Here is a 12398-nt window from a genome sequence, read left to right as displayed (position 1 = left end):
AGGAAACCAACAATTTGCTGATAAACAGACAGACAGACAGACAGACAGACAGAAAGAGGACAACTATATACTACAAATTTGCTGAGTCCAGGCAAATAAAATTGTAAATCAATAATAGTCATAAACCATTTTAATTTTGCTTCGTGATTAAAATATTAGTATTTACAGATGATATAATAGTGAAAGATAATTAGATACTGATAATGAAAAGAATGACAAATGTAAAATGAATACATGATACAAATAGACTTGGATGCAAGGAATATTTTGAAGTTTCATGATGTAAAGAATAACATTGATCTTTGAAAAATTGGGAGCATACTCTTTCAAATATATGTTATTTGATGTGTGTAGAATAATGGATATAATAAATGATCAGCTCCCTGAGAATATATTGGTGGCAATGAAATCATTTTACATAATTTTTGCTATAAAAGATTTTTCCAATATAAAAGATTATATACATAAAATACAATAAACACACACAACTTTAATGAAGACAAAATAAAAAAAAACCTTCAATGCAAAAGAAATACAGAAAAAATATTGCATTTAAATTCATCAAAAAGCTCTGGTGTTAAATCTCTGAATACATTTATGGGTTAAGACTTGGAATCAGAATAATAACAATTAATATAATAATAATTTTTCCAAATACTATAAAAGTATTAATTTTAGTGCTGTACTAATTTTCCGCTATTTTTGCGGTGGACAGATAAGCTCAAAAAATAGTATCAGCAAAAGTGATTGTTTACACTATAGAACACTTGTCATTTTTTGAAACCGCGAAAATTGATACCCACGTAAATGTTCACTTAACAGAATCCGCGAAAATTAATATGTTTACAGTAGTATACATGTACAACCAATAATATAACTAATTGCCTCTTTGTATCCCTAACAACCTTTACAATAATATGTGTATGATTAAGTTCTGAATGTACATGTTTTCATGCTAGGTATACCCCCACTCAGACTGAAAGTCAATATCAAACTGCACCCAAAGTTTCTTATCTTTATAAAGCAAGACACCAAATTTCAATTCAATCTATCCAGTGGGAGCCAAAATCCTAGTGACTGAATTTTTTTCTATCATTCTGTATACTGAAAAAAAAACATGGCAAAAGTTAAGTTGATATCAAACAGCACTCAAAATGGCTCACAATGTAATCCCCATCTAAAGAAAGTCTCACATCAAATTTGAAATTGATCATTCCATAGTGTGCCAAGATAACTGTGATGGAATGACGTATGGACAGACCAGGTGATTTCAATACAATATCTACTTGTTAACCAGTGGGGGTATAATAAAGATAGGATTCATTATAAAATATGTATGTACGTTGCAACTTGATTAAGTATTAACTGACTACAAATATGCTGTATGCTAGCATGTTCATGTGGTACATGTATTATAGTCTGATATTCAAATGTAATGTTTAAAATGACTTGAGATCATTTGACATACACCCCATACAACTACTCACTATTCAGATACATGTAATGACTATAGATTGGGTAAAATGATGATTGTCCTTCTAGATGGCTTCCTAAACTTCTACAGAGCAAGTTAGTATGTCAGTGTATGTAATTGATCCTTTATCTAGACCATCAAAGATTATGGGACTTCCATGAAACTTTTAAGGACCATATTCAAACTTATAGCCATTAGATGCTTTCATAGAAAGAGGCTTTTTTTTATCAACTACTTGTTTAAATATTTAGTTTTGAATCAAATTTAATAGACAATCATAACTTTAAGTATGATTCTAAATGTACCAATAATTGAAAGATAAATATTCCTAAATATTCATCCTAATGGCGACTAGATTTCCCCCTCTACAAATATGCACTAGAATACAGAAAAAAAAAATATAGCGAAAAATATCACATAACCTCAATTACAAAGAATCATCACAGACTTATTTAATTGATACACCCTAAAACCAACTATGATCATGACTTTGCTGCCTCTGCTTTCATATAAGCATTAGCATTGGCTACTGCTAGGCGTGCGGCATCGTCAAATCCATCAGCTACTTGAATGTTAAGGTCACTTTCTTCCATTATTTTTCTTGCCTGTTCCACATTTCTCCCTGAGAATGGAAAAAGTAATGTCATATCATTCAATACTTTTTCATTAAACTGTAAAGCGTACACTAATGATTATCTAAAATCTTATTCTTGTAAAAGTACTGAAATTCTCTTTCAGTTAACAAATAGCTTAATTACAAACTTTCAATCAAGAAAAAAGTAGAAATGACAGAAGAAACTTTATATTCTTATAAAAAATACTAAATTTCTTTTTTTCGTTAATTGATTTTTAATTGGACCCCTTATCAATACCTATATTAGAAGCCGCCCTACCCTCTTTTAAATTTCTGGATATGCCCTTGCATTAACAGCGTTCTAGGATTCCTAAAGTTGAATGTTAGTTTTGATTAACTGCTACGATTAAAGAGAAATAAATTACATAGAAAGCATTGAAATTCACTGCAAAAGGAAGATAACTCTTTCATTTTGTTGCTTTTTTAGGGAACTGTAAAATAATTTTCTGTGCCATTCTTTGTTGATCTAAAAAATATCTTTGTATTATTGGACATATATATGATATAAACATTACATTGGAACAAAAATTTGGTGGGATAAAATTTACCATGTGCCATCCACATCATAAGTTCTGCCTGGTTTCTAAATGGACTATCTTTCGGCAATACAAATAAAATGCCTAGGTTCTCAGGCCACTTTTTAAAAAAATTGATCAGGGAGGGAGGCTTTTTTTTTTTTTTATTTATTTTTGATCAGAAGCAAGTTTTCTTTTTTTTTTTTGAGAAATTTCATCAAATTGAACAATTCTGTAAACGTACAGGATGATGAGAAGTTAAATAAAATACTCCATGGCATTAAAACTTTACTGGACTATGAGATATGGCAAGAAATAAAAACCATCTCTCTGCCACAAGACAAATTTTGGTTTTTAATGATCAAAGTTAAACAACAGACTCATTCACATCATATTTTACCTTTCTGACAAGCATGCAGACGCTTCTGTTAACTAATTAAAAGTCAATTCTGGACCGGATATGAAAATTTCCGGATTTTACAGTAATAAAAATCGAAGATGCGGGAGGGTTTTTAGTGGCCTGAGAACCTAGTATATTTTTTTAGCCTTGGTACGCGTAATATTTCAGTAGTAAACTTACCTTCTAATCTGACAACCAGTGGCAATGTAAGGTTTATCTTTTTACTGGCCTTAATTATACCAGTGGCAACTGTAGCACAATCAACAATACCACCAAATACATTAACTAGGATTGTCTTTACCTGAAAAATTCATGAAATAATTACTTAAAGTAGCAGTCTTTAAAATAATCAGACAGGAGGTGATTTATACACATTAAAAGCCAACAGAATTCAGAAACAGTTACAGACCACATACAATAGTTTTTTTTTTTTATTTGGTTGTTGCACTTTCGAGATAAAAATTACACAGATTGTGTATGAAATTGGCATTTTGCAAGAGTTATAGTTCTTGATTTGGTTGATTTCAGTGATTGAATGGTTTTCTCAAATATACACATCTGAATATAGCACATGTAGTAGACAGAAAAAGCATCATTTGTTTGGTGGGTTTTTCTACACCACGAATCACCTATACCATATGCAGCGTCTGAATTTTATATGGACTGGCACTTAATAAAAAATTGTTTAAATTCATTGTAAAACCTAATTTCAGGGGTTGAAATTATTCTGCAATTGTTATTTACGATATTTTTAACTTAATGTAAATCAAATATTTTATGACTTTCTTGAAAAAAATTATGATTTAAGAATAGAAAGGCAGTAAATAACCATTTTTTACAACAGTAATTATTTTGAGAAATGTCATTTTTAGAGCCCAAATCATCTTACTAAAAGAGTGTAATCTACTGATAACACTAGAACTGCACAAATCTTGAAGAACAAGACCAAAATAATATGGCCAGAGAAAAAAATTGTCTGTTTAAAGTTACCCTACCAACTATTGCACATTTTATAAGTTTTTTAATGAACTTAAATCAACAAAGATATTATCAGTAAAATGATTTTATCTACCTACCAACATTATTTTTTTAATTCAATGCAACCTTACACAGACAATTTTTTTCTTGGCCTAAGCAGTAACACAGTGGCCCAGATATGATACTAGTGATACTCTCTGTGAAGATGGTGATCATTTCATTACAATTCATTCCAACAATGAGGAAGTAAGAACATTCAGTATTAATGAAAAAAAGATGAAATCACCAGTATTATTGTTTATCACCAACAGCATGACTGCTGGAGTTAGAAATATGCTAATTACTTACATGTGCATCCCCTGTCAACAGGTGGAAAGCATCATGGACCTGTTGTTCTGACACACCTCCTCCTACATCTAAGAAATTTGCTGGTTCACCTCCGTGTAACTTGATGATGTCACAGGTAGCCATAGCAAGACCAGCACCATTTACTAAAATATGAGTTGAAATGACAAAACTGATATGGCTTGGTTTTAATAAAAAAAAATATTGGAACATTTAAGGACTGAATGTCATACGAAATAGTAAAATCTAGAATACTTAATAGAAAAGATACAGCATCAAGTAAAGTGATATCAAGAAGAATGTTAACATCATTTGAAACAAAGTTGATAATGAATAGCTGTTCACAGTCATAAGCTATTTGACAAAATTTTTAGTACACTACTATGTATATTTATGGAAATTTTTGCTCCAACAAAATTCTAAAAATCTGTGAGTTTGCATGTAAATGGAAGTTAATACAATAATACATATAGATGTTTTCCAAAACTGAACCCACGGTTCTTGAATATTTTGCTCTGACAAAAACTGTTGACAGATGGTAGGAAAAAGTGACACATAGGGCTACGACCATTAAAATAATCCTAAAAGATCTTACTTAAAGAATTAAAACAAAGACTTCAGTTTATCAGTGATAAATTCATATGTTTATATATATTTTACAAAGACAAAACATCATATAGAATTTAATACTCTATAAGAAATAGTAATCAAGGGAACCAAGATTGGAGTGGGAATCAAAAGCATATATATTCCAAGGATAAGACTAGACAGGGAAAACAGATGCATACAACAAAGAACATGAATAACCAAAATAACAAGTAAATAAGCAACCCGTACTCACTAAAAACTGGGAGCATGGACCAGGTGCACTGGTAGGGTAAGTGTCCATGCATTTCTAGAAACATCCAACAAATAAAGAATGAAGGAAAGGCTAACAAATAATGTTAAAACCCTTCATCCTGTAGTTCATAAAAAATATACCAATGACTTTAACTCATACCTAAACAACCTATACTGCCATCCAAACCAATGTAGTTGAGCTTTAATCTGGCAGCTTCTACTTCTCTAGGATCTGTTTCGGACATATCATCCATGGCAAAGATCTCCTTCTGACGGAATGATGCATTGTCATCAAAGTTTACTTTGGCATCAAAACAAACAACTGGAATGAAAGCAATACAGATAATGGTGAAATCAAATCTGTAATGACAATTTGAAATTTTAGCTTTAACACACCACTCACAAGCTTATAAAAAGCCTTGAAGAAACTAGGGAATGTTTGATTATTACTCAAGAGATGCTTGTTCATAATTGTATCAAAATTATTCTTTTTTTGTAATTTTCAATTTTTAAATTATTGATTTTGTGATTCCCACAAAATATGTGCTATCAGACACTGCATAGTATTTCAGTCATCTATCATGTCTATGATGTCACCAATTGCTATGAGTAAAAATCTTTCAAAATGTCCATTTTTTTCTTTACTTTTCACATTCTGTGTTTATTTAATTGCATATAATAGAAAGACCCTAGACAAAACTTAAGGAACAAATCTGACATAAAAACATACCTCTACCATCAGGAGTCTCGCCGAATGGATTGATTTCCACCTGAGATGCATCTACTTTAACAAATAGGTTGTACAAGTTTGTAATCTGTTCAGCTGCCTATATTAAAATAATGATAAGATAATTATGCAGAGAAGTTGTATACAAAAATGTATAATGTATCCCAGACATAATTTTCATCTGCTTTTCAAATGTAATTCCCATTTTTTAAAACTATTACGTATCTCTTTTTACCATATGTTTACTTCTGATTTCATCAATTAATATTTTTTTGCTGGCTTTATAAAATCATTTCTGTAATATGATCTTTCTTTTTGTCAGTACAGACTGGTATTAGTTAAATAAGACAAATTCAAGTTGCAATTTGAAAAAAAAAAAAATATTTGGATCAAATCTGAAAAACTGTTCATACATTTTTTTGTACATCTTCCTCATCAAAAAGATAAAGTTTATTCTTATATGTATAAAGCTTTATGAAAAGACCTTACCTCTGATAAATGTGCACCTTCAAAGCCTAAATTCTTTGCCATCCTTAAGGCTTGGTTTTCTTGAATGCCTTTCATGATGTCTACTGGTTCCTAAAAAATATTGTACATGTACTGTAACATCAGCTTAATTAAAAACAAAAACAAAACCTTAAATGACTGCCAATTGTGTCAAAAAGCATAATTTCAACTAATGGCCAAAAGACACAAATCATGAAAATCATAGCAAGCACAAGGTGATTTCAACAGCAACGTGTGTGTACATGAAAATAACATTCTTCAGATGGTCCCAAGTGATAGCTATCAGCCTAACCGCAATATGTTTGGTAGTCAGCAGAAACAGCCATAAAAAAAGTTCCATAGCAAGAAAATCCAAAATACACTCATCTGGATCAATAAACAAAAATAGATAAGAATTAATTTTCATAATTGAAAATATACAGTTGTTTTCAATGCATTCCTTTAATTTTTTCCTGCTACATGAAATATTCATGGAAAAGTTCAAGAAAGGTTGCATGCACTGACAAGTGTATTTACGACGACACTTTCAAGAACCTATAACCCACCTTGGAAAAAATATAGCCCCAACTGTATTGTTCAAATCGAAGCATAGCTTTTCTAAGACAGGGAAGGCAAACATATTTGGAATTTCTGTAAAACTGTCAATTGCATTTACGTCACAGGTTCTGTGTAAAATATTCCCACCATCCACAGACTTTATACATAATGATATAGCCTGAGCTGCTCGTAGAGTTAAAAGTGAGTGTTCATAAATGTTGAATCTCTTGGTTCTGGCTTCTATAGGCAATGTATATGCCTACACCATATTACCTGATACAGCACTCAGTATCACAAAACAATCTAAATGTGAAATCTGAAGTAATTTCCTATGAAAAAAAAAATGTCCTTCCATTGTCGTATTTGAACTTACAATCAATTATACACAGACTACATTTTTTTCAAATCTGACAACAGAATAGCGAATGCAGTCAATATTTCTCCATATTTTTTTTTTATCAATTCAATGCTTACTTACCTTAACAATAGAATCTGGATCCTTAGCTGATGTTTCTTCTATATCTACACCACCATGCCTGCTACCAATCATCACTGGTCCCATATAACTACGGTCCATCAAAATAGCAAAATATGTCTCTCTTTCAATGTCTAATGCTTCAGCTACCATCACCTGCCAGAAAAATAAATAGCTGTTAATACTGAGGACTTAAACAAAATTCTGGGTTTCCGGTAACTGGACCTACCCTATTTTTTTCCTGCCAACCCTAATTTTTTTATTGTGTGAAAAAAAATTCAAAACAAAAACAAAAAAACACTATTTCGGCTTTTCCCTCATCAATTTTTTACTAGAATTACCTTGCTCTCCAATGTGGAGGTTCAAAATTCATCAAAAAAAAAAAACCTACCTAGTAGTACCTACCGACCCTAATTTTGAAGGAGATGTTACAAGAAACACCTTTTTTTTTTGCCTGATATCAATGTGTGAGTTCTATACAATGCAGGTAATAGGAATGAATGTGTTCTCCATTTTCTTCAATTCCAAAATGGTTTTTGGAAACCAACTGATCATGGAAATGAACAATTACTATTTTTCAAATTTTACAAAAATATTAACAGTTCACCATTATTGATACCTAAGAAATCTGGGTAAATAAGTTATAAAAATGTATATGTATTTCAAAAAAGTCACCCCATCCCTCCCCCCCACCCCCCCCCAAAAAAAAAAAATATAAGCATATCAGAATCTTTTCCCATACATTCCATGCGCATATTTCTTTTAAACAATATCAGTTTATACAATATATTGATACTTTCTAATGCCCAACTTAAATTTTCCTCCCAAACACATCTCAGCAAAAATGAAATACTGCTGGAACGAAGAAATGTCAGGTAAAAATGGCTTCAGTCTTGCCAAAATTTTTTTTGGTTGATCAAATGGGAGAAAAAAAATTGAGATACAGTCTGGTAGTCTCTGAACCAAATTCGTGTACACTGACATCTGATTCTTACCTTATTAACCATGACACCATCTCCAACTGTTTGTTTTGTTTTCAGTTTATTTCCTAACATGCCTCCAACAATTTCTGGTACCTTTGTCTTGCTAAAAATAAAGAAAAAGAAGTAAAAATGTGTGCTTCAAAAATAAATGAAACAATAAGAATTGATTTCATAAATTTCTTACCCCAAGTAGCAGGGAAACCAGAAGTGAGTATAGTATCAATTTAAACCTACAAAACTTATACATGTAGGCTCAATACACAATAGTCTAATAATACAACTAAAAACTTACTCAGTGGTCAAATGAACACCGCCTTTGAATCCATTAGAGAAGACACCCTTTCCTCTTCCACCAGCTAAAATCTGGGCTTTGATTACATACTCTTTGACATCTGAAACATAGTGTAAAAAAGACACATCTAACTAAAAACTTTATTATACAAAGGCACTGGGTTCATGTTAAGATTTCTAAAATCATGTGAGTAAAAGTAAAATACATAGAAATAGATTTGAACACTCTGGAGTGAGTGTCAAGGAAAACTTTCAAAAATTGAAATTCAGAATTATTTTTATAACGTTATGCATAAAATACACATAAAAGTAGATCTTATTAAGACAACGATCTTATAAATGAAACAAATTATAATGTATGTATAGGCTTGAAGAAACAGTATCTTCATTTTAAAGCAGTTCATTATCATCTTCCTCAGGTTTAGAAATTACAAATTTAAGATTTACTGTCAGAGGCCAAAGGTTTCACTGTCTCTATTGAAAATATATGATAAACAACTGCTTTCAAAAAGAGAGATTCTAAAATGCATGTGACATTCACCTAGACTATCTGTGGCCTTAGCAGCTTCATCTTGGTTGGAAACCAAAACAAACTTCTGGACTGATATACCATTATCCTGCATCAATTTCTTGCTTTGGTATTCTTGGAGATGTAAACATCTTGTAGCACTTAAGTAACCAGTCTGTAATCAAATATCAATAATTGAATCATGAAATTTCAAATAGGATATAAACAAGATGTTGCACTTTGAGTCGTTATAAGAATACCTCCACTCAACCATTTCTGACAAACTTTAAAAGGGGAGATACTGTACAAATCATTGTGCAAAAGCAATTTACCAAATACAGTATGTACGTCTTCCCTCAATAGAAGCAGAAAAATCTGTATCTAAATTATACATCAGGTTCAAATTACTACACGTACATGTATATCATAAATGAAGTACAATAAACAGGAAGTAGATGAGCAAGAAAGCTTACAAGGGGATACACTTTTATACTCCTGATATTGCTGGAGCTGCTTGGGAGAGTAAACTAAAATTTCAAGTATGGTGAAACTTAGTGCTAGCTTTATAGGCAATATCTATGTCATATTATCTGACAGTTGATCAATATACATACAAAAAAAAACAACAAAATAGCATAGTTATATTTGCTGTAAAATCATTTTATCATGAGTACATGATTTACAACCTGCAATAAAACCTCAGCATTCAATGCTGAGCCTTATAAAGATGCTCAGCATTTATCTGTGCATGCTTAGCGGAACTGAATGACTTTCCATTCAGTCAAATGACTTCTACTGTCACCTTGCGTTATAACTTATAATAAAATTAACTACCCTTGCACAAAAAATTGTAAACTTAGTTTTCCGTATGGCCATCTATGTTTGTTTGTTGGGGTTTAACATCCGAGCAGCAATATTTCAGCTATATTTAGACGATGAACATGAAATTGGTGATAAAATGAATATGAAATGATGAAATGAAAAAGGGATGGGACACAAGGACAATGGGGTCGACAAATTTTGATTGCCACTGGAAATAGGGAGAGGTGGGTAGGGTCGGGCAATTTAGCCTCCTGTGGCGGAGCCTATGGTTCCTTCTCCGGGAGAACACCACAGTAGGGTTCTTTAACATGCGAGGAACATGGCATCTTTCCCAACACGGTGCACCACTATGGTTTGCGGTCAGGTTTTCCGTATTATAGCCTGACAACCCCAGCATTTAACACGCCAGGGGTACCCCATTCCACCACCTGGGGCACACATCCCAGTTGCTCTGTGGGTAGAGCGCCCTATCCTCTGGCTAGGGTTCTGAGCACTATTTAGTTGCCTTTTACGACAAGCTTAGCGCTGCTGCAGGCCTATTCTTTTAACACCCAGACCTGCACAAGGCATATGGCCATCTAAGATGACGGCATAATATAATATGAAGCCATGTTGAATAAAAATGTATATATATAGAATAGATGTCTGTTTTGTTGTAAAAACAGTTTGAAGACAAATATATTCTACATTTAAAATTGACCATTAATACTCACAAATTATACATCAGATATGCTATAAGTTGAATTGACTATTATATTATATTCTGTAGTTATTACTGAGAGGTATTTATGCTACAAACTTTATTCTAGCATCTGGCAAATTCCAATGCCTAATAGAAGCTATTGATGAATACCATCAGTCAGAGGACTTAGAATTAGCAATACCAAATTTTCCAAAATCCTAGTACACTGTATCAATGCATGCGCAGTCACACCGAGCACCATGAAGTGGTTGAGCTTTACAGTTATTACATGTACTATCTTAATTTCCCTTAAGGTTCCCTAATATACTAACAAAAAAAGTCATGTCCCAGAAGTAACAAAAAGTGACTGTCCTTACGGAGAGAATTCACTACTTCCTTAAATCAAACAAGTAAAAGTATATTGGTTAAGATTACATTTCAGTAAAAATAACTTCATCTTTTCTGATAGTTTTTAAGTCTTTTCACTTTTTTTACTTATTAAAAGTGAATATAATGTGTTTTTAAAAAGTTTGGGAAAAACTTGGATGTATGTAACTGTACCTCCACTGTTCCACTGTTGCTGTTGTCAAGAGCCTAACCTGCCCCAGAAAAAATATAACTCAGATTGCATAATCCAAAATCAAAAAGCATAGCTTTTCTAAGATAGGAAAGCCAATCATTTTCTTTTTGGAATTTCAGCAGTCAGTTGTGTCTGAATTTTGTTTCTGTCACATGACGTGTAAAATATTCTGTCCATCAGCGTAGAGCTGTAATATTTTCGCTATCTGTACAAATTAATCTGACCCACTACAACTGAAGAGGATGTTGCTAGAGATGCCCTAAGGATTAAAATTGTAAAGTATGGTGAAGTGCTATAAAGTTATCGACCATTATGAAGGCAAGGGAAAAAGGGGGATGTGGCTGTGATTTTGGAAAAAACATTTTCCCCAGTCATTTAACAAGGCTGATTTTCAAATAAAAATACTGATTTTGCTTGCTGCTGAAATATAAATATTACACTTGTGAAAGAAAAATTTGTTTGTGCCAAATCGGTTTTTAATGTCCTTAACTATTTTACAATAGAATCTTGTACAGACAGTACACTCATGTAGGCAATGCCTAATCCATATTAAAAGTATCACAAGAAAATTACTTTTGGTTATGATTTACAAGTACCCTGTGTAACTTGTGACTATTTGTGCCATACAATGATACATAGTCACAAGCCAGAGATTGAGAATTGAGGTAGAGTTTGGGATGGAACATTAGAATTTTCCAATTGGAAGTGAATATTATTTTAGCTAGTGCATCAATTAACTGCAATTAGCACAAAGGGTCTATTAAGTTGAGCATTTCCTGGGCAAACCTTGCCACTGACATGACGAGTTGCCTGTTGCCTGTACGATTGTACTTCTGTACTGTAGTGACCTTCACTAAAAATATAATTTGATGAAAACGCAATACTAGAATAAGCATAGGAATTAAAAATGATGAACCTTATAAGAAGAAACAAAAGATGGTTTTGTGTCCTATGACACGTACCCTTTCGACCACTTTTCTTGATAAACAGTGGCGAAGTGACGTCCTCAAAAATTTCATGGGGGCTGCCATTTTGGCTGTTGAAGTCTCGCGCTAGTATCGAACTATTTTCTGTGGAAATAGTGCAATTAGTAATTAGTG

General features: G+C 32.4%; 1 protein-coding gene across 1 annotated transcript; it reads right to left on the bottom strand.

Annotated features, from left to right (window-relative positions):
* Positions 1-115: 115 nt before the first annotated feature.
* LOC148628037 (succinate--CoA ligase [GDP-forming] subunit beta, mitochondrial-like) lies at positions 116-12391 on the bottom strand. Its single transcript, XM_088583793.1, has 11 exons — positions 12261-12391; positions 9248-9389; positions 8708-8807; positions 8428-8518; positions 7436-7588; positions 6403-6492; positions 5917-6013; positions 5347-5508; positions 4350-4492; positions 3204-3324; positions 116-2096 (listed from the first exon to the last, which is right to left on the bottom strand). The coding sequence occupies exons 1-11, from the start codon at positions 12327-12329 to the stop codon at positions 1957-1959; spliced, it is 1308 nt and encodes a 435-aa protein (XP_088439919.1). The 5' UTR covers positions 12330-12391; the 3' UTR covers positions 116-1956.
* Between the last annotated feature and the right edge of the window lie 7 nt (positions 12392-12398).

Source organism: Perna viridis, chromosome 1 (genome assembly GCF_037379345.1).
Source record: "Perna viridis isolate PV_CMFRI_1.1 ecotype Kerala chromosome 1, ASM3737934v1, whole genome shotgun sequence".
NCBI classification, from domain to species: Eukaryota; Metazoa; Mollusca; class Bivalvia; order Mytilida; family Mytilidae; genus Perna; species Perna viridis.
The sequence above is the reverse complement of the archived record's forward strand: the minus strand, read 5'-3'. Positions and strand labels throughout refer to the sequence as shown.

Bases quoted from the DNA above. Each gene is read 5' to 3' on its own strand.
- LOC148628037 (XM_088583793.1), bottom strand. From the start codon at position 12,329: ATGGCAGCCCCCATGAAATTTTTGAGGACGTCACTTCGCCACTGTTTA. The intron at 7,589-8,427 runs GTAAGAATCAGA...TTTTTCTGGCAG, and splicing joins ATGGTGTCATGGTTAATAAG to GTGATGGTAGCTGAAGCATT. The intron at 6,014-6,402 runs GTAAGGTCTTTT...ATTTTAATATAG, and splicing joins AAGGTGCACATTTATCAGAG to GCAGCTGAACAGATTACAAA.